The sequence below is a fragment of the Carcharhinus amblyrhynchos genome, chromosome 9 (genome assembly GCF_965287045.1).
Source record: "Carcharhinus amblyrhynchos chromosome 9, sCarAmb.v2.hapA, whole genome shotgun sequence".
NCBI classification, from domain to species: Eukaryota; Metazoa; Chordata; class Chondrichthyes; order Carcharhiniformes; family Carcharhinidae; genus Carcharhinus; species Carcharhinus amblyrhynchos.
This window is the reverse complement of record NC_137332.1, coordinates 47,199,606-47,223,418: the sequence shown is the minus strand read 5'-3', so window position 1 is coordinate 47,223,418 and position 23,813 is coordinate 47,199,606. Positions and strand designations below refer to the sequence as shown.

At 42.5% G+C, this 23,813-nt stretch overlaps 1 protein-coding gene across 1 annotated transcript in view; it reads right to left on the bottom strand.

Moving 5' to 3' along the window:
• The window catches only part of negr1 (neuronal growth regulator 1), a 518,020-nt gene that overhangs the window by 44,477 nt on the left and 449,730 nt on the right, over positions 1–23,813 (bottom strand). The window contains exon 5 of the mRNA XM_080195565.1: positions 3,260–3,380. Within this exon, the coding sequence (XP_080051691.1) occupies positions 3,260–3,380 (121 nt within the window). The remainder of the gene's footprint in view (positions 1–3,259; positions 3,381–23,813) is intronic.

The window sequence follows — 23,813 nt, the reverse complement described above, 5'->3', positions numbered from 1 at the left end:
ATGGGGTTTGCACAAATGTAAATGGATTTCCATTCATTCCACTTATCATGTTGTGTATGTTTCTTCTATCAGATGATATGCTTCATGATCAGAGATTTCAACCCCTCTCCTAACATTCTCATAGATGTCCCGTCATGTGCCTTAACTCAATAGTAACTGGAAGCATCTCAGAAGAGTCTTAGTTCTCTGCTCAGTGCCGACATGAATGAAGCATCAGATTGAAAGAACTTTGTGGCTGGCCAAGATATTGCTGAGATCTTGCATCGGAGGTTCATCTGAATTTGAGTCATGAGTCTAGAATCTGGAGGTTGCTTTGGTTCCCTGGTACTTCTGTATGGTAGTGTTTTGTGTGGATCCTAGACGATTGATGTGCACTGAGACGGGACAATTTTCATTGTTCTGCTTCACCTTCGAGTGTGCTTTATTTATGAATCCAAACTCTGAGTCCTTATGTGCTCCTGTCTTTCTTCAGCATTATCTCATGCCCATTTGTACATCCCAAGATTAGTTTCTGCCTTCTCACCTTCACGTTTTTGAGCTTTTGACTTTACTGACACATGATGGTCCTTGTGTTTCCTGCTAGTTGATTAAAAGGATGTGATCTATGAGTTGTGTGCACAAGCCCCAGAATGCCAACATGGACATAAGATGATGATGAATTGGGCTATAAAGTCTGACTTGCATCTATTGACATTAACCCTCTGCCAGGTTTCTGATGGCACCGGTCCAACGCCAGCATACCCACATCAAGGTTTCTGATGGTCAGTCAAAATGGTTATGTGCAACACGAGTGGCATTGGTGTGTCTGGTTTCCATGTGCTCATGTTGGGATGAAAATGGGCAGCCCTGACACTAGAGTGAGGCAGCAATACATCTGATGGATGCTCTTTATTATCGGTGAATTGGGTCATTAAGGGCTAGATGGAGTGTCAGAATTTTCAGGAGCAGAAGTGCCATGGCTAGGCAGGAGTAAAAGTTGGGAAACAGTAGGCAGATATCAAATTCTGCTGCTCCTGAAATTTGAGATCCACTGAAAAGTGAGCCGAACAGTATTCTCACATTGTTGACGTAAGTTACAAATGACTGTGATCTGTGGATGTGTGAGATGCTGAGGATTAAGTATGCTGAAGAAGCAACAATATTTGCCTTGCATGAGTGATTGGCTGTGTAGAAAAAGCACAGTGCAGTATCAGAATCTGCCTCACATGTGAAAGTGAAATCCATTGAGTGAAGATTGGCCTCCCTGAGGCACCTTGTCACAGACCAGGCATACTGCTACAAGGGCACTGAGGTTGGCAGTGCTACTCCAGCCTCTTGTAGGCTGCCCTAGACAGTGGAATGTTGGTGAGATGCATAAAAAGGCTGCATCATCTTGGCTATGCTTACAGAACTCCCTGTTTCTGTTATTATCATTTTGAAGAAAGGTCACTTGCTCCCAAGCCTGTCCTACCTTCCAAGGATGAGGACATTGTGACACTGGACTGGTGCATTGTGGTGAAGACAGCACAGAGGAAAGGTGGACCCAGCATGGAGGGCACTTGTGAAAGGATTGTCTTAGCTAATCCTCCTGGAACCTGCTGACTATTAGCATTTCATGTACACACCCACCTAGTCTGGCCATGCTATGGCTTCTTTCTCTGGACCCTCAACTTCCTTGCCCTCATTGATCTTCACCTTAGCATCCCAAGATGTTAGGTTAGATGGATTAGCCATGGTAAATGTATGGAACTGCAGGGATAGGGTGGGAAAGAGGGTCTGGGTAAGGTACTCTATTAGAGAGAGTCAGTGCAGACGCAGTGGGCCAAATGGCCTCCTTCTACTCTGTAGTGATTCTGACTCAATAAGTGACTGTGGCGACAAAGGGTTACTTTCATCCCAGCCATTATCTCCTCACTTAGTTCCTTTTCTGTGCCAATACGGTATTTAGGATCACCTGAAGCGCAGCCACCAACCCCATCCCAATGCCAACACTCCTCAGCCCTCCCCACCACCAGCAGCTTGCCACTGCCTTGAAGAATGAAACAGGCAGGAGAGCAGAGGACCAGCAGTCTCATGGTCCACACAAGTGCCTGGACGCTGAACAAATCAAGCCAATCTGCTCAAGCAATGGCAACTTCATGCATTAGGGCCTCAGTTTGACTCCTCTTTTTTATGGAGTTTTCATCAGCAGACACAAACAATAATGGCTCCCTGCTGCGTACCCACTGGCTGCTCACTAATGTTTCCCAAACAGTTTTCTCTTCCTGTTATTAACACTGAAAATTTGATTCTGTCCCTCTCCAGCCTGTTAACGAGCTATTCAATGAGTTTAATAGGAAGTTAATTGGAGGCATGCAGGAAATTCCAACACATCACAGAGATGTGGGATTACTGACATACCATCCACGTGCGCTATTTTTCAGAGTATGCCAGCACTACCGTCACCCTCACAGATGATTTAACTAACCCACCCTCAGCACCCTCTGTGAAGGTAGATAGGGTATTTGAAGGTTCGACCCCCTCCACTTCCTTATTTCCCCTTGCCACTGATTTTTTCATCTTGATGTCACAGACTGAAATCTTTCTATACAAGGTTTTCAAACCTTGCAAAGGGATTTGGATCAGCTAGAAAAATGGGCTGAAAAATGGCAGATGGAGTTTAATGCAGACAAGTGTGAGGTATTGCACTTTAGAAGGACAATCCAAGGTAGAACGTACAAGGTAAATGGTAGGATGCTGAAGAGTGCAGTAGAACAGAGGGATCTGGGAATACAGATACATAATTCCCTAAAAATGGCATCACAGGTAGATAGGATCGTAAAGAGTGCTTTTGGTACATTGGCCTTTATAAATCATAGTATTGAGTAAAGGAGTTGGAATGTTATGGTGAGGTTGCATAAGACATTGGTGAGACCGAATTTAGAGTACTCTGTGCTGTTTTGGTCACCTAATTACAGGAAGGATATTAATATGGTTGAAAGAGTGCAGAGAAGGTTTACAAGGATGTTGCTGGGACTTGAGAAACTGAGTTACAGAGAAAGGTTGAATAGGTTAGGATTTCTCATGTAAATTATTGATTTTTGGAATGTTGGGTGTTCAATAATACATCAAGTTTTAGCTTTGGGTATATTATATTTCAGTCACTTCTGTAGCAAATCAAACTAATAGTTTACCATTATAACTATTAACAAGAGTCAATATCTTGCTTAACATGAAGCCTGAAATCAAAGATAATCAGAGAAAAAACAGAAAAATACTTTAGTTCGGAGCGTCAACCTACTTTTTGTCTCCTTTATACCATTCAAATACTGCTGCAGGAACTGCTAAGGCCTCACATCGCAACAATCCTCCTTTACCCAGTACCATCCCAGGACTCTTAATTTCCATTACTGCGGGAGGGTCTAGAACAGAAAACAATCACAGTATTAACACAGAAGCCATGAAACAACTCAGGGAAAATGACATTATTTTACTATTTTGTGAAACTGGATTAATCATTTTAGATAAAAACAAAATACTGTGGATGCTGGAATCAGCTCTGACTGATCATCCAGACTTAATCACTGACTTTCTCCACAGATTCTCTCTCCACAGATGCTGTCAGACTTGGTGAGATTTCCCAGTATTTTCTGTTTTTGTAATCATTCTTGGATCTGCAGTGGTCTACAGTCCATTCCCTTTAATGTAGAATGTGGTTCACACATGAAACATGCACCATTACTTCCATATCAAATTAAATTAAGGTAATTGTGCAAAACATGCTGCCAATGTTGTCTATCATATGCACAAATTACATGGAATTCATTCATAAAAGAATTTCAAAGCTTATCACAGTTAATAATCAATTCTGTTTTTTTTAATAACTTTATCTCACAAACGTTTCATTCCATTTCCTATAAGAACAGGAGGAGCTTCTGGAGACATAGTACATCTTCCTATCTTCAGGACCTGACTAATCAGTTACCTTTAAAGTGCAATGTCTGCCGTTGTGTAGATAAATACAACAACCAACTTGTACACAGCAAAGCTCCACAACAACAAGGTGATGAATGACCAGATAATTCTGTTTTGATGATGCTAGTCGATGGACAAATATTATCGAGGACATCTTCTTTGAATCGTGCCATGGGATTCTCCACACCCATCTGAACAAATGGATAAGGCCTAGTGTAATTATTACATGAAAGAAAACACTTCTGATGCTGTAGCATTCCTTTGCTTTGAGAACAAAACTTGGAATCCAAATGGGTAATTACTTTGATAAACGATGTATGGAAATAACCATGTTCTACTTTACTAATGGAAGTTAGATAATGACTTCAAACGGCTTTAGATCTAATCTCCAAACATATTCATAAGTTTATGGAGCTTCAGGCAAATGGATACAAATAGTTATCCCAAAAGAGAAAAGGTTACTGTTTTTTAAACATTGTTCTATTTAAGTACTACTTGCATTTTGGAATTCAAATTTGGTTGCACAAGGTCACACAGCATCTCAATTATCACCTCATGGGGTGGAATTTTTCACTCCCACTTGTGTTGGGCAGGTTTAGCGGCGAGCACGAAAAATATCATGAGAAGGCCTTAGATATGTTTCCTGGTAATGTAAGTGCAGAATGTAATTCCCCCTCCAACCCCCCGCAGCTCCCAGCAATGTCATCGTAACATAATAGCAGATCATATTCCGTCCCATACACTGGAATCATACCCCCATGTCAAATAAAGCATCTGTGGTGGTGTGATGTCAGAATTGCACAATATATGACTGATTCAAATGGCGCACACCTGACAAACAGAACTCCAAGGGGGGCTTGGAGGTAAATGCACTCATGCTGACTTGGTGCTGGCAGGGCGACTCCGCACCTTTAGGAGGAAGAGGGGGCAGAGGTAGAAGGGGAGTGGGGAGCGTGGTGATCACAAGCAAGTCTGAACAGAAATGTATTCGAGGCTGCCTTCTGGTGCAGGGCTATAGGGTTCTTTGAAGGGCTGCATAGACGGAAGGAAAACCAGGGGCACGGTCTGCTTGAAGGGCTTCAGGGAGGAAAACCAATTTTGCTCACTCAGGCAGCACCTATGTGTTGCAATGCCAATGATTGCAGCTCTGCATTTAACCCTTGGTGCACAGACTTCCAAATTCAACGACTACTATGGTGTGGTTGTACCATTGCTCGACGGGGCAGGCAACTAGAGTAAGGTGGCCATGGCAGACTGCCCAAGGATGGCACCTCTAATCCTTGGTTTTGTACTGAAGTATCTATTGACAAGTGCACCCCATGGGCCAAGCTGAGCATGAGGTCTTGCAGTGAAGGTTTGGATAATGCCTGCACTGAGATGAGAGCATTGGAAGCAGGAGAGTGACCAAAACTGTCATCATTCAATCACATGGTGTGGGGTCTTGGTCAACCAACATGCGACCTAAGTATGGAGCATCAATGTTGCGGCCAAGATGAAAGTCAATAGACTTTGAGAGGCAGCTGCAGATGGTGAATGGACAAAGTGTGGGTCTTGGCAGACAAATGCTACCAAGTCTCTCTCTTTTGATACTGTAGTGAGAAGATGATCAGGAACACCTATCAATCTCGCTGTCATTCTCGGCTGGCTCTACACACAAGATGAACCCAAGAAAATTGTTGCTCGTAGGTACATCACAAGACTCAGGGTCTACTGAAAGTACTTGACATAGCTGTAGATATCCAAGTGTCAGTGTGGCTGAAGACTATGTATATAGGGAAAGCAGTGGCATGGTGGAATCATCACTGAACTAGTCACCGAGACAGTTAGGAAATGGTCTGGGGACCCAGGTTGAAATTCAATAAAATAAAGCTGGTATTAAAAATTTAAGGATAACTATGAAACCATTGTCGATTGTTGTAAAAGCCATCTTGTTCACTAATGTCCATTAGGGAAGGAAATCTGCCATCTTCACCTGGTCTGCACTGTATGTGACTCCAAACCCACAGCAATGTGATTGATTCTCAAATGCCCTCTGAAGTGGCCTAGCAAGCCACACAGTTCTAGGATAACAAATGTTGACTCAGCCAACGATGCCCTCATCCCATCAATTAATTTAAAAAATTGTCCAGGCAACTCATCTGCCACCTGCTGCAGGATTTGGTACCATGGGAAGTTGAAGGGTTTCCACTGCCAGTTTTGCAGCAAGTGATTGCATTGGTCAATTTTTACCCCAGTGGCTCCTTCCTGGGCTGCACAGGTGATCTTTGTGGGACCTCACAAGCTTCTGCACACAAGAGCATCGAATAGGTTACAGACATAATTTTTGCAAGGGCATACAACTTCATTCATTTTGATCAGGATCAGGCAAGCCAGGAAGGAAGAGTTCTGTGGCATCAAGCTCTGAATTGCAAGAACGACAAGGGCTTCTCCTCACTGAATGTGACCATAGCAAACACGTTCTGCATGTGTGTGCTTAATTCATGGGAGTGTGCACGGCTCCTACATTCTGTGTAGGTCCGTGGCATTTTTTTGTGTTCACAGAGGATGCAGTGTTGGCTTCTTCTGGGACAAGGGCTACCCATTGAGGACATGGCTGATGACACCTTTCCAGTGGCCAAAGAGCAGAGGGTGTCACACAACGTTGTAGCCTGCAGCCTCCCACACAACCTAGTCTTGCAACAGGGGACATAGAACATAGAACATAGAACATTACAGCGCAGAACAGGCCCTTCGGCCCACGATGTTGCGCCGACCAGCTTTTAAAAAAACAACACTAACCCACTAATCTAAACCAATCCCATTTCGTCCATAAACCTATCCACAGATCTCTTAAACGCCCCCAAACTAGGCGCATTTACAACTGCAGCTGGCAGGGCATTCCAGTCCCTCACCACCCTCTGGGTAAAGAACCTACCCCTGACATCAGTCCTATAACTACCCCCCCTTGATTTAAAGCCGTGCCCCCTCGTGCTAGCTTTCTCCATCCTAGGAAAAAGGCTATCACTATCCACCCTGTCTAAACCTCTAATCATCTTATATGTTTCAATAAGGTCCCCTCTTAGCCGCCTTCTTTCCAGCGAAAACAACCCCAAATCTCTCAGTCTCTCCTCATAGGATCTCCCCTCCATACCAGGCAACATCCTGGTAAACCTCCTCTGCACCCTCTCCAAAGCCTCTACATCCTTCCTGTAATGTGGGGACCAGAACTGCACACAATACTCCAAGTGCGGCCGCACCAGAGTTGTGTACAGTTGCATCATGACGCTGCGACTCCTAAATTCAATCCCCCTACCAATAAACGCCAAGACACCGTATGCCTTCTTAACAACCTTATCTACTTGATTCCCAACTTTCAGGGATCTATGTACACATACACCTAGATCCCTCTGCTCCTCCACACTATTCAAAGTCCTCCCGTTAGCCCTATACTCAACACATCTGTTATTCCTACCGAAATGAATTACCTCACACTCCTCCACATTAAACTCCATCCGCCACCTCGCGGCCCAGCTCTGCAACCTTTCTAAGTCACCCTGCAAACTATGACACCCTTCCTCACAATCTACCACACCTCCGACTTTGGTGTCATCAGCAAACTTACTAATCCACCCAACTATACCCTCATCCAGATCATTAATAAAAATTACAAACAGCAGTGGCCCCAAAACAGATCCCTGAGGCACACCACTCGTAACCGAACTCCATGACGAATATTTACCATCAACCACCACCCTCTGTCTCCTATCTGCTAGCCAATTCCTGATCCAATTACCTAGATCACCCCCAATCCCATACATCTGCATTTTCTGCAGAAGCCTACCATGGTGAACCTTATCAAACGCCTTACTAAAATCCATATACACCACGTCAACTGCCTTACCCCTATCCACCTCTTTGGTCACTTTCTCAAAGAACTCGATAAGGTTAGTAAGGCACGACCTACCCGCTACAAAACCATGCTGACTGTCTCTAATCAATTCATTACTCTCCAAATAACTATAAATCCTGTCTCTAATAATCCTTTCCAAAACCTTACCCACCACAGAAGTAAACCTGAGAAGGAGATGGAGGAGTGGCACATCTCCTTTGATGAGGAGGATGCTGAAAGGGAAGATTAGGATGTTCTTGAAGTCAGGAATATTGGCCATGAGGCCATGGTGATGTCCAAACGAGGCAGATGAGCTTCGGAGCTCATTATCGTTAGATTCATGGAGGGTGATGAGAATGTCCAGTGAGGACATCCCATTATCTTCACATGGCTTCTGTGAGCTTTGTATTTGAGTCTGAGGCTGCACAGTAGCACAGTGTTTAGCACTGCTGCTCCACAGCACTCGGGACCCAGGTTCGATTCCCGGCTTGGGTTGCTGCTATGTGCAGTTTGCACATTCTCCCGTGTCTGTGTGGGTTTCCTCCGGGTGCTCCGGTTTTCTCCCACAGTCTGAAAGTAGTGCTGGTTAAGTACATTGACCGTGCTAAATTCTCCCTCAGTGTACCTGAAAAGGTGCCGGAGTGTGGCGACTTGGGGATTTTCATGGTAACTTTATTCCAGTGTTAATATAAGCCTACTTGTGGCATTAATAAATAAACTTTAAACTTACACTGGATGAAGGCAGCATACATATTCTCTGTGATAAGGCTCCTGTTGTAGGGATGTAGTGGATCCGTACCTCGACATTCCAGGAGAAGGATAATCATCTGTATTGGGGTCAGTGCATAGATCCTCAGAGCTGATGTGAATGTCTGATTCCTGTCTGCCTGATGGCAGCTTGGTTGCTCTCAATGACTAAGGTCGCATCATGGTGACGCAGCAGAGAAATTTTAACCTTTCCTGATTCAGCAGCATTTCTTCATGAGCGGAACCCTTGAAGACCAAAGTGTCACTGGAGATAGAAGCCACCAGGTTGGTGGGGCCAGCCACAGCTCAAAGATATAGAGCACACAGAGAGAATGATTGAACTGTGCAAAGCCAGCCAGTACATTCAGGTAGACATTATAATGCCAGAGAGGTGGAGACATGACTGATGTGCTTAGTCACTGTGAAGGGACACTATCAATGAGCTGAGAAGGTTGAACAAAGCACAGGGAGGAAGCCCTAGACTGTGAACTTTGCCTTTAGCTTGTGCAGGAATTAACTTTTCACTTCAGACTGACAGAAACATGGCTTATCATGACAAGGAGCCATAGAAAGGGTGAAATTAGTAGGAGTTTATTTACAGAAGTGCTTCACACACGTGCCCACACTGTGCAGCTACAATTTTGTAACCCTCCTTACCCTGTTGCTATGTCTTGGTGTATCCACAACATCCGCAGTGGAAGATGAAAGTAGCCTGCTGACTGCTACACCTTGTGGTCTCTAATGATCTTGCTAAGTGTTCTCTGGAGGACCAAGACCTGAGGACCCTGGCCTACTTTTGGGGTCTTGCCATGTGGCAGTGGCCTGTGGAGTTGGAGCTGAAGCAGGTTCAGGTAAAGGAGATTTGGATAGGTAGTACACTCCCAGAGTTACCCAGATGGATGGCCTTGAGATGTAAAACAATGGATCTTCTTCCCTGTGGATGCCTGAGGGCTCATGGCTGCCTCCTTGTGCACAAGAAGCAGCTGGAGTGAACTCGAGAAGCCTTGCCCTCCCCGGCATTGATACTGGTGGGTGCCACTAGGAGCCTCTACCATGGCTTGCTCCTTCTGCAGCAGCACAGGATAGAAGTCTCTACTGTGGTCACCACCCTCCCAGTGTTGACCTCAGTAACTCTGCCTGTCCTTGTGATGATGACCCTTGAGTTGGCATTGAGTGAAGCCTCTGTAAGTGTGTGGGCTTGAGCTGTGAGTGATGAGAGGAATGACTTACTCTGACAGAATGGAGAAAATCATTCATCCTTTTGCAGCATTGGATGGCTGTCCTCTTCTGCAGGGTGTAGTCACTGACCACTGCTGCTACCACCACCTCCCATTGCTGGATTGATCACCTTGGATGAGGGTCTTTGCCCAGTAGTCAGCTTCTATTGTATTCAGGAGGTGCTCAAGGAAAGTGTTGGTGAACTTTGATGTGCTTCTTAGGTTTGGCAGCCAAGACTTCCCAGAAATTTCTGAAATGTGCTACCTGTGTGCACCCAGATCATTGAAGCACTGGCTGTTGGCAGGATGGACAAATCAGAGGCTGCCTGCCAGCGACATGGTGTGGAATCGTGCTGGAAATGTTTTCACTAAGTGCCACACTATCGGGTGAAAATCATTGCCATTGCCATCAGCTTGGCTCTGAGACGATACCACCCATTATGCTAACATTCCACTCAAATACATTTACCTTAGCTAATTGGGTTCTTTGCCCTCTGCTGCTTGCAATATGCATTCTTGCATGACTAATGTGCTAACCCCATGATATTTCATTGCCTAACTGCATTATAATGGATCATAATATTTGCTTACACATTTGTATACAATAAGTAGGGATTCACTATATTTTTGCTGTCTGCTGCAGCATTTAAGTATTGCTACAGAATGAATTTATTTCACCTCAAGGTGGATTCTTAAGGAAACTACATTAGCTTAGATTGGTGGCTTGAAAAGTATTAGGTTTTGTTATTTATTTTTAAGTAATATATTATGGATTTTTGCAGCAAATTTGTTCCTTCCGCAATGCATGAGTACATCATCTTAAAATGGCTAAACATTTGATGCACAAGATGGTAGCAAGTGTATGGACAGGAAGCAAATGTTAATGTAGTTTATAAAGGCACATCAAAGAGGGGAAAAGGTACACTAGAGGCAGTAGGATCAACACCAGCGCCAGAAGAATATTGGATTAAAAAGATGGAGCTATATGTCAGTTGTCAGCTCTTCTGCAAGTGCATTGCCATTTATACTGTCAAGATGATGGGTCTGCAGGTATTGTAGTTTCTGGGATCTTTGCTTGGTGAAATATTATAATAACAGCTTCATTGCAAAATGCAGACAGTAGCTCGAAGTAGGGCGTATGGTAGGCTGATTTTTTTTTAAGGAAACTAATGGCACTCAGCTTTTAGCAGAGACTGAAAGAACACAACTGACCCTGCTAAATTGGCTTCATCATGTCATGCACAATATCTAATTTTGGTAAGGTGGAGCTAAATCATTGTAAGGTCATAAAGTTTAATGTTGTAAGTAGATTGTAGGTCACTGGAAGTTTAATTACTATATAGTCAGGGAATGTGTTGGCTGGTGTAAGGCTGAAAATTAGAAGTACAAGTGAGAAGCTCCTATTATTTTAAGATTAGCTGTCTGGCAATGTATAATTTCGGCCAACATTAGATGCACATATGTGACAAATGTACAAACTACTATTTCGCAGTGTGAGTATAATGATTCCTCATTTTTTTCCAGTCTCCTGAAGCCACTGAATCCTTCTGGTTCGCTTTCCACTGGAATTCAGCTGCTCTCAGCCAAGTTGCAAGTGGCTATTCGTTGTGTGAATACATCAGCAAGCAGCAGAATGCTATCCCACCATAGTGGCTGCACGGTGACACAGTGATTAGGACTGCTGCCTCACAGTGCCAGGGATTTGGGCTCGATTCCAGCCTTGGGTGACTGTGCAGAGCCTGCACATTGTCCCCCTATCCAAGTGAGTTTCGTCTGGGTGCTCTGGTTTCCTCTCACAGTCCAAAGGTATGCAGGATGGGTGGATTGGCCATGTTAAATTGCACCATAGTGTCTCAAACAACATGTGTAGGTTAAGAGGATTAGCAGGGTTAATATATGGGGTTTTAGGAGGAGGGCTGGGGGTGGGTCTGGGTAAAATGCTCTGTTGGAGTGTCAGTGCAGACTCGTTGGGCCAAGTGGCCTCCTTCTGTACTGTAGGGATTTTATGATTATTATATCTGTACTCAGTCTCATGCTTGAGCACCTCCCTTTTCTTCTTAAATTTCCCTTCCATGTTGCGGGGGAACACAGCGAGGGGAATACTGGCTGCCCCGCAATCATTTGGCAGGAGGTGGATATCTGCCTCTTGGGGACAGAAAGTTCCACCTCAGTGGGATGTTGGCCAGTCAGAGGCCAGTTGCTCTTTAGCAATTCGGTCCTGGATGAGACGTGCAGCCATGGATTGAAACTGACAAGGGGATAGAGGGACATCTGCTGGGACTGGGCCTTTCCCACCGCCAATCAAATCCAAGTGGTGGCAGGATGGGGCAATTCTGTGGGCTTTAATTTCCCACTTAAGGGCCTCAATTGGCCCACTGGCTGGCAGACTGCTGACTCTGCTTACTGCTGTTGGTACAATTGCGGAGGGGGCAGAGATGGCTGGATAACATTCCCTCCCCCACACTTCAAATCTGCAGCGAGGGACATTAAATCCTGCCCAATGTTTCACTTTTCTTGTCTTTCTTGATGAAAAGTCATCAACCTTGAAATACTAAATCTGCTTCTCTCTACACAGATGTTACCAGACCTACAAAGTACTCCCTGGATTTGCTATTTTTATTTCTGATTTCCAGCATCTGAAGCATTTAATTTTATATTCGACTGTATTGTTCAGTCTGTTAAACTATGTGGCAGACATGGCAAAAAATTACAGTACAGCAAGGTCCCACAAGGAGGAAAGGGATGGTCATCTATTTTTGTAATGTTGGCCAAAACAGAAACACCAGCAGATCTCTCCTACTCAGCTCTGTAAAGTTCTTTAGTTTCCAATCGAATCTGCAGATTGACCTCAGTTTAACGACTCATCTAAAAGGTGGCATCCCCAACATTACAGCACTCCCTCAGTACGGTACTGAACTTCAGTCAATTTGTCCAAGTTCTTCAATGAACCTTGAATTGATAACCTTTCGACTCAGAGGTGAGGGTGATACAAATTGACACTTGGATCAAATGCTTTCCAATTAACATGTCAACAGATCTGATCAATTAGCTGTATTGATCCCTTTGCTACAGAAACAATGCTGCCACTCAGTAATCCCATTTTAAAATCACATTCATCTCATCTACTTAAAATCAAACAAAATAAAGCAGAGTGTTATGATCACCAAAGAAACAAAATAAAGCACAGTGTTATGATCACCAAAGAGACTTAGACTTTGTCTAAGAAAACAAAATTCCATTTAAAAAGGGATTTGAATTCCCAGTGAATAAAAGCAAATTACTGCCGATGCTGGAATCTGAAAGCAAAAAAGAATTTTGAGAGAGAACTTTGAGGGAAAAGCCCAGTCCAAGCAAAGTTCCCTCCCCTCCCAGCCAGTTCCAATCCATCACCATACCTCATCCAGGACTGAACTGCTAAAGAACTGCTGCCTCTGATTGGCCAGCATACCACTGAGGAGCTTTAACAAAGGGTCATCTGGATTCGAAACGTCAGCTCTTTTCTCTCCTTACTGATGCTGCCAGATCTGCTGAGATTTTCTAGCATTTTCTCTTTTGATTTCTGAATTTCCAGTGACCGACTTAAAGGAATCTCATGATACAGCTTTGCTGAGACCACAGGTGGAGTACTGTGTACAATTTTGATCTCTTTATCCAAGGATATATTTGCCACTAAGGGAGTGCAACAAAGGTTCACCAAACTGATCCCTGGGATGGCAGGGCAGACGCAGAAGAAACTGGGCCTGTGTGCTCTAGAGTTTAGAAACTAAGATACGATCTAATTGAAGCATATAATATTCATAGAGGTGCGCAAGTTATCTCAGTCCTAAATGGCCTACCTGTTATCTTGAAATTATGTCCCCATTTCTAGATTCTACAGAAAGGAAATATTCTTTCTACATCTACCCTGCTGTTGATTCCACCACCAGGCCTCATCAGGGTGCACCTTTCAGTGTTCTTAACTCTTTGCAAGTGCCTTTTCTTCAACCGGAAGACAAGCTTCCCATTCTGCCTGGTAACTAGCAGAAAATTACATTTCCTTTGCTGCTCACGATAACTGCTGCTTTCCTGTGTGCGTATCTCTCTGCATCCATGTCCAGCATTTTTTAATCAGATTGCCTGAGAGACCATCGCCAAAATCACGCTGTCATTAATTCTGCCGGATCTTATGGTCCCACAGATGGTACACACCCGCTGTGAGTTTCCTGGTGGTGAGGGGTGCATTCAATGGGAAATCCCGTTGACAACAGTGGGACCATAAGATCTTGCCACCAGCAAGTGGCTTGCCGCCTCCCGCCGCCATGAAACACACTGCGGACGGGGAGAAAAATCCTACTCAATAAGTCTACCCATGGCAAAGCCAACAAAGCAGACCTTTGTTTTCAGGTATTAAACCCATTTATGGATTTCAATAGCACTTGACCTGGATCGTTTGCCCCCAGGTCATATCTGCTGATTGCTGGGCAGAACAACCAGGAAGTCATTTTGACTTCAAAGAGACAATTTAATACATAACCATTTTATAAAATCTTGCATTCTTAACAACAGAAAATCCTCTCTCTTTTGTCACAGCCTCTCAGAATTGGACAAAATGATCTAGCTCTCCAGCATGATCTCTGAAATTGCTTGACTAACTTCAAGCCTGTGAAGTAGATGGAACAGTAATCACATCATCTTATCACCATGGTTACATTACTTGTCCCTTCGTCTAAGAAAACAATATTCCAGTTGTTCTGAATTGAGTGCAATCAACTCAAAAGTTTTTCAAATTGAACAGGATTACAGTATTAGGCGTGGAGTATCTCACAAGGGCAATGCAGCAGAGTTAATGCTGAACTCTTAAGAATAAAACTCAGAATAATCTTACTTGTTATACATGAGAAAAAAATGAGAGAAAAATTTGTTCCTTAAGAAATTCTTACTAGCTTTCCCCATATCTCTAACTGGGAACATAATCGACCTGCATGAAGAAAGATAAGGTAAGAAATTAGAAACTTGGCAATGCTTCCCTCTGTCTGACTTACATCTCTAGTAGGTACAGGCTCTCCCCCTTCCCCTCCCCCCAGTAAATAACCCCCACCCAACATCATTACACCAAGCTGACAGAACTATTTCCACCCCTGGGTTAAGACAGCTACTTCACAGAATGCTTCATTGCAATGATCTAATTTCCTCCCACATGGATAATGGGCTTTGTAATCAGATGATAAAAGTCACTGACACCTTTGATTGATAAATAGGACTGAAAATGATGTTATTTTAATGTTACTTCCAGTGAAACTGGGGGCTGGAGAGTCAAAAGTCTAAAAGGAACAAACCTCTCAGAGAAGAAATGTAAAAATATATTTGACTGCCAAATTATGAAAATTTTTACATCCCATAACTGGCAATAACTATAATAAAAATGCATAAGCTAATAGTTTATCTCCTCACTCACCATTCCTGAGCTGAAATAGATCTCTCTAAGTGATTTAATACCAGGTCTTGTAATTCAGTATTTAGTGGGGAAGAAAGGCTATCTCTCCGCTGCCATAATGGCAGGAGGTTGACAGTGCCCCTGTTCAGCCTGACATCACATGCAGGGAAATGTAATTTAGCCAGAATTCACGTGCTCATCCATTAGTATTGACAGCATTAGTGGGCAAAAGCTTAATGCATTTGAACAACATCTTACTTGCATTATATCAACATGTGGTTACTAATTTTCTTTAAACTAGTTACATGTTAATCACCTTTGTTAAAACAATAGACAGAGGAATGTCGTGGGAACAGGTCTTCCTTTTGTCTGCTGATATTACCCCTCATGCTAGACTCTCATTTCCTCATTAATTACTTTGCCTTTATGTCACAAAATTGTCAAAATACCTATTGATTTATTGGAAATTATTTAGAAAGGCAAAGAAGAAATGGTTGTGAGTAATGTGCCTCTAATTTATAACCATAGAGTTCATTTATGCTATATTAATCTTACTGAAAATCAGTCTCTTTAATTTACGCATTGCTGGCACACTGTCCTTAAAGTATTTTCTCTACCCCTTTCTCCAACTCCGGTATCACTTAAATCTGCCATCCTGTCCTAAGTTATTGTTAGGTGTGGGTCCTTCCAATCAGCTGTTGTACATAATCAGCTTAAGCTAAGATTTCTTTCAAACCCAACTATCAATTCGTTCTGATGAAGGTTTATGCCCGCAAGGTCAATATGTTCCTTTCTTTATTGACACTGCCTGGCACGTTGAGTATTTCCAGCAGTTTATGCTTTTGTATTAATTGGAGGTGTCAGTAATATTGGAATTCAGCAGCAACCCAGTAAAGAAGGCTGCTCCCAAGCAGTTTATTAACAATTGTTGCACAGGATTCCAAAAGATACTGCACATCACTAATTTTATAGAGCAGCTGAACATCACAGCCTGTAACTATTCCTACTGAGCTTGAATGGTAGGAAGGGGAGTATTTTACATTGAATGCTGACCTGGATTCAAATATGCGATGTAAATTGATCAAATACACAGATGGTACAATGCTAGGGGAGCTGTAAGTCAGATGAAGCAGCCAAAGAATTACAGCAGGGCGTTGACAACATTTCCAACTTTCACAGATAACATCAGCAGAAATTACAGTGAATGTACTTATCCAATGGTGATGAACTAGCTAAAGGTGAAGCTGAAGGAGGTCTGAATGTGGTAACATGTTTAATTCTGAACATGCTAATAGGACATATAACTAGAAAGCTCTTGAAGGGGTCTCAGAGATGTTTCTTGTTATAGATTATTCTCTCTGCTGGTGAAGGAAGTTAAAAACCTCCAAAGATTTAGAAGTAAAATAATTTTATACAGTCCAAGTAGAATGAAACCTATCATGAAAATAAATGTCTGCAGGTGTATTAAGAGCTGCAGTAGCTGATGTTAAGCTAGTTAGCTACAATTACAACCCTAAGCAGAATTTAGCTGTTAACTTTATCGATCCAAACACACATAAAAACAGACACAGAAAATAAAAGTAGGAGTAGGCTATTTGGCCCTTTGGACCTGCTCTGCCATTCATTCTGATCATGGCTGATCATCAAATTCAAATCCCCCCCCTTACCACCATATCCTTTGGTTCCTTTAGCCCCAGTAGCTATATCGAAATTCTTCCTCAAAACACACAGCATTTTGGCCTCAACTACTTACTGCGGTTGTGAATTCCACACATTCACTGTCCCCTGGATGAAGACATTTCTCCTCACTCCAGTCCCCAAAGATTTACTCTTCATCCACAAACTATGACCCCTATTTCTGGACTCCCATATCATCAGGAACTTTCTTTTTGAATCTACTCTGTCTATTCCTGTTAGAATTTTATGCGTTTTGATGAGATTCCCTCTCACTCTTCTAAACTCCAATGAACATAATCCTACCATTTGCCTTCTTTACTGCCTGTACCTGTGCCCTTACTTTCAGTGACTGATGCGCAAGGACACCAAGGTCTCAGTGAGTATCCACTCTTTTAATTTACCCCCATTCAAATAATAATCTGCCTTCCTATTTTTGCTACTGAATTGATAATCTCACATTTATCCACAACAAAGCTCTTTTTTTTGGCACAGATGATGAGTTTTAATTTCAATATCCAAGGTTAAAGAGGACAGATCCCCCTCCCGCCCCCCACCATTTGGGGAAGCAGTGTGTAAATTTGTTCAGCTAGACAGTGTGTCAGCATGATCCTGCCCCAAATCATTTTCTTAGAGGCAGGGTCAGGCAAGTAGTATGCAGCAAATTCATGTAAGTTAATGCCAATTAAGGCTAATTATCAAAAGTTGACTGGAATTTTCCATGGCTTGAGCCGCCAGTGCGTAGGGAACAGGTTAAGACCAAGAGGCAACCTCCTGGTGGCAACTTCAGGGTGGGTGGGGGGAGGGGTGGCTTGGTGGTGCGGGGGATGGGGTACAGCGCTTTTGGCAGGCTTTGAGGCTCTCCTTGCCTGTCTGGTCACTGCAATGGCCACAGGCTGCCTGTGATGGGGGAGAGATGGATTACACGGTGCTGACCTGACAGCAGTGGCCATATTTTAATTTGAAAGTTTCAAACGTCGCTGTGAATGTGCCTTTTACCTAAAATGGCAGGCTGCAGCACCATCTAAGGCCTCTTATTGACACTCCATCTCTGAGAGACAGCGCACCATCCTAAACTGAATGATGAGCAGCCCTCTAGTCACTAATAAGCCAATTCAGAGAAAATCACTTATTGGGTGACAGTGTGGATTGAGACCTGAATGTTCTTGTAGAACGACATAAAGAAGATTGTGAATAAAATTAGGTAGGAGAAAGATGTTGAAATAGTTGGAGTGGGAGGCAACAAATCTGCCTGTACTTCAACCAGGACCACATGGAGAGAAGTGACAAAAGTAGTGAGAGTGACAACAGAGATAAGTGTCAATGCTGCAATCTGCAGTTGATGTAAATTTTGTGGACGGGTACTTACCTTAAAATGCTTTCACGAGTCTAAAGATATTCCTTATGCACCAAATTATTTATTCTCTCACCTGTGTATTCAAGTTGAGTAGGCAGATACAATGTCCTGCAGTGCCAGTATGCCCACTCATGCTTCAGTCGGAATTCCAGAATGCACTTTTGGTGGCATCTTTGCTAATTCTATAGCATTTAACAGTTTGTGGACTAAGTGGTAAACTTTATGTCTAACATGTAGTGGAAAACTTTCTCACAAACCCATGCAGCTGCTTATTTTCAATTTTAATTACAGCTTATCTTCATTCCAATTCAGTTAATGATTTAGATGTGAAGTACACTGGTTTGTTTTTACCATCTCTCTCTGAGTCTGAAAGTTTACTGCCCCTGGTCCAATTGATGATACATCTGCGGCAACTGTCATAGGTAATTCTGGATCATGGTGAGTCAATATCTCTGGTGAAATGAGCATCTCTTTTATCCTTTCAAACAAAATTTGTTGACTTTCTTTCCAAAACCATGCTTGGTCTTACCAAGCAACTGTCGCAATACTTCATTCACACGTGGCAAATTAGATAAGAACTTTTCTGCTTGATTCACCATTCCCACGAAGTGCTGAAGCTCTGTGACATTGTGAGATAGTGGAAATTCTTTGATTGCTGTGGGTTTTTGAGAATTTGATGCCTGACGCATGAATGTGTCCTAGAAATTTAATGGCTAGTTGCAGGGACTCAAAGTTATAGCCCTACTTCTTACAAGCATTGCAACACAGCTCTCATACTCACATCATGTTCTGATGCAGTGGACCCCTGGATCAGGATGCCATCCATGTGATAGACAAACCCTTCTAATCTTTCTACAATACTCATCATTGTCCTCTGAAAAATCTCTGCTGTTGATGTAATACCAAAGGGTAGTCAATTGAAGCAGTATCTCCCAAATGGTGTGAATATTGTCAGTAATCTGGATTGCTCATCCAAAGGGAGTTGCCAAGAGCCACCATTTGCATCCAGTTTGGAAAAAAATGTGCTTTTTGCTAGCTTTGCCAGACTTGAATCCTCAGACACCATTGGGTGGATCTCCCTTTCTAATGCTTTGTTTAATTGTGTTGGGTCAACACAGTTTTGTAGTGAGCTGTTTGGTTTGGTATTGGAACTATACTTGAACACCAACTTGTAAGTTTGGTTACAGGTGAGATGACTCCCTGATGCAACAGTAACTCAATTTTTGGTTTCACCTTCTGTACAAATAGGTGTGGAATTTTCCTTGATGTAATGATGGCTGGAGGAAGTCTTGCTTTAGCTATTGCTCTTTGTCTGAAAGAACTAAAACTCCCTTGCTAATGTCTAATTTGAAGCTAGTTTTGTGTCTGTTGACCATAACATCTGTGCTCCCTTTAGATTTTGTGATTTCTCCCAGGAATGGTACCTCATTGTCTTTTGCATTTTCCATTGCCTGAATTCTACTTGCTTTAATCAGTTTCTCTTTAAATTTCTGAGTTCAGAGCTGTTTGCTGCTGCACACTGCATTAAAACATTATCTTTTCTTACAGGAATGGGATTCCACATTTTTGGCAGGACCCTCTTCCCACTGCAGCAAGAACACTAAGTAATGGCAGCTAGTGCACCTTCTTCACTCTTCCCTGTTTTTCAGTAGGTGCACTGCTACTTTGGTGTCCTACAAACACCACTGTGTCATTTTTTTTCTCCACAAAATCTCTCTGCCACCTTGAATAAATACATGATTTTGCTTTCTCACTTTTGCCTGCCATGTTAACTGCACAGTCTGTGATAACATTAAATCCTCCCTTGACAATCTGATAAAGTCTCTTCTAAGACTCCTATAACAATGCAACCCTGAATTAATTTGTCTTTCAGGGCTTCCTATTTGCAATTCTTAGTAGTCAATATAAATCATTCATGAAGGAATCCATACTCTCTTCCAGTCTTTGAATACATTGACTAAATATCACCCTTTCTAGATTGTGTTCTTTCTAAGGCTGAAATATATGTCAAACATTTTATAACATCTTTGGATGTCACCACTTCTTCATTAATGCCTTATCTGACCAATATGTCACATGCATGACTACCTACAACCTAAAAAAGGATCCTGACCTGTTCCTTGCCAGGCTTCCCTGCTAATTCTGAAGTACTTCTGTACCTGATAAACCTATGATGCCAGACCTGACAATTCTTGGCTTGATGTGGAGCTGCCGGTGTTGGACTGGGGTAAACACAGTAAGAAGTCTCACAACACCAGGTTAAAGTCCAACGGGTTTATTTGATAGCAAATGCCACTAGCTTTCGGGGCTCTGCCCCTTCGTCAGGTGAGTGGGGAGTTTTGATCACAAACAGGGCATATAAAGACACTCAGTTTACAGAATACTGATTAGAATGCGAGTCTTTACAGCTAATCAAGTCTTAAAGGTGCAGACAATGTGAGTGGAGCTAACATTAAGCATAGGTTAAAGAGATGTGTATTGTTTCCAGACAGGACAGTAAGTGAGATGTTGCAAGCCCAGGCAAGTCATGGGGGTTACAAATAGTGTGACATATGGCTTGATCCAGGCCTTTCACATGCTCACAGTGCGCTGGTACTGGGGAGGTTTTCTCCATGGCTTTTCTTTGCTCTAACCTTTCTTCAAATTCTGTTGGCATTTTTTCCATGCTCTCCCTTCTTTACAGACATTTTGCCTGTTGCTTTTCAGTTGCTTCCCCCGCCCCACCCTCCTCATTGGTTAGGATTAATAGAGACTGCTGGAGTAAAAGTTGATGGCAAACATTACCTTCTATTAAATATTAATCTAAGTAAAAACAGGACAAAGGTTAGCATGTGGCTTCACACAGAACCAGCCCCCAGTACACTATGTTGTTATGTGACTGTAAGTCACTGATGCTGTAGACTGTCTAATTATATACTTAACATTAGCCTTTTACACTACAGGAGCCATAGATCCAGAATCACTTGATTCTTTCAACCATCCTACACTTACCACATTGTTAGGAGTTAGGCATAGTTTTAAGTAAGTTATATCCTAATGTGTGGGTGTTAAGAATAAGATAGAGCTTTGAGATTGATTTGATTTGATTTATTATTGTCACATGCATTGGTATATAGTGAAAAGTCTTGTTTCTTGCGTGCTTTACAGACAAAGCATACCGTACACAGAGAAGGAAAGGAGACAGTGCAAAATGTGCCTTTACAGTCATAGCTAGGGTGTAAGGAAAGATCAACTGAATGCAAGATAGGTCCATTCAAAGGTCTGATGGCAGCAGGGAAAATGCTGTTCTTGAGTCGGTTGGTACGTGTCCTCAGACTTTTGTATCTTTTTCCCAATGGAAGAAAGTGGAAGAGAGTATGTCCAGGATGCACAGGGTCCTTAATTATGCTGGCTGCTTCTCCAAGGCAGTGGGAACTGTAATCAGTGTCAATGGGTGGGAGGCTGGTTTGAGTGATGGACTAGGCTTCATTCACAACCCTTTGTAGTTTCTTGCAGTCTTGGACAGAGTAGGAGCCGTACAAAGCTGTGATACAACCAGAAAGAATACTTTCTATGGTGTATCGGTAAAAGTCGGTGAGAGTTGTAGTGGATATGCCAAATTTCCTTCATCTTCTGAGAAAGTAGAGGTGTTGATGGGCTTTCTTAACTATAGTGTCAGCATGGGGGAACCAGGACAGGTTGTTGAGATCTGACAACTATAAACTTGAAGCTTTTGACCTCGTCCCCATTGATGTAGAGGGGCACGTTCTCCTGAAGTCAATGACTATTTCCTTTTTTTTGTTGACATTGAGGGAGAGATTACTGTTGTCGCATCAGTTTACCAGAGAATGATCTGGCCTCACCATCCCTGTCCCCCCAGCTATCGGCCCTCCCCCCCAACCAGACAATGATCGGGCCTCCCTCCTTCTCACCCCCCCAACAAGAGAATGATCTGAATGATCTGACCCATCTCCCTCCTCCCCAACACTAGAGAATGATCTGATCCACCTCCCTCCTCCCCCCCACCATCAATCTGAGTCAGAGAGCCATTGGAAGCACTGAACTCACCTCTTCAGCAGCTGGAGCACCTGATTCAGACTTTGATTCAGCATGTCCATTCCGGATTGGCGAAAGCGGTGGTAAAGGAGGAAATGCTGATAAAGTTGGGCGGGCAGTTCATTAATTCAATTTAAATGCATGCAAATGCATTTAAATTGCCATTACTCCCGTTTCGGGTGCAAATCACATCGCAGCTATTCCCGGGTCTCAGTAAAGTGGCCATCTGTGTGGATGCGGGCGCAGATCGCGTTAATGGCCTCATACCCAACTTTACCACATTTTCGAGCCCTGATGCAATGGTAAAATTGGGCCCCATGTCACTTCTTAAATTATTCACAAATGCTATCACAAAATATTATTTTTTGAAAACAATCAAATATGCATTCGACTGAATCAATTTCAACTGCCTGCCTCCCTAGGGGTGGTCCATAAAGTGACCAATCTTTTAAGTGTTGTTTCAGCTCATTAGTTTTGATTTAACCTCCATTTGAATGCAGGTTGCATCCTCTGACCCTCTTGTTTTGGACTAGGTATTATGGTCTATATTATCTCGTTGCTTCTAAATCCAAAATTAGCAATTATATTACCTCTCGAGCATTTCTTTTCCAGTGAGAACATGCACAGTTTACTCAAATGTTTCCCCTAATCCAATGCCCCATTGTTATAATCATTCGGATTGCTCTCTTCTATATGCTCTTATTAGCCGCAATGTCCTTTTTGTACTATGGCACCCAAAATTGTACTCAGCATTCTACATACACTCACACCAGTGACTTATAACAAATAGGATTTCTTCTTCATTTCTGCGCAATCTTGCCCTTCTAATATGCCCCAACAACAATGTGTTTTACCTGCAGTCCCTTATTGTTGCATTATATCCAACCAATCCATTCACATTTCAGATTCTTTGCTTATTATGGTTGTATATCAAAAACTCCAAAACATAAAAGCAAGTCAAATTGTTTTGATGAAAACAGAAGACAGGAAGCATTTTAGGAGCAACATAATTGATAACAAATTATGCATGTGGCCATACTACAGTTTATTTGTTAAATGGCTTGCCATTGCATTATGTCTCAACTTGAGATAAAATGGATTTATACTGGCAACCTTAGTCCATAATTGCAGTAGTATTGCTTTTTAGAGCATCATAAGTGCAGCAAATAACAATCTGGATAGTGGTTATTTTTCATAGCTCCAGCAAAAGCCTTCCACACCACAGCCCTGATCCATAACCTATATTTTGACATAATGGTAATGAATGTGGCAACATCTAAAACGGAAATTAAATTAACAGGATGAAATAGGGAGATGCAATTTTGTCTTAATTATTTACCATTGCTTGATTTACTGTTATGTATCTTGTAAGAGAGTTTTGCTTTCATATCAAATCCACCTGCACTGAAAATCCTTTGCCTTTGCCTTTGCTGATGGTGTTACTATAGAGAGTGATTCATGGTTATGGATGGCCAACAGTTTCAGGATACTGTTTTTACAAAAGGTAAAGCTGGAAACCAATTATCAAGATAGGTTCATGTCACATAAAAGAACCTTCCTTCCTTGCTT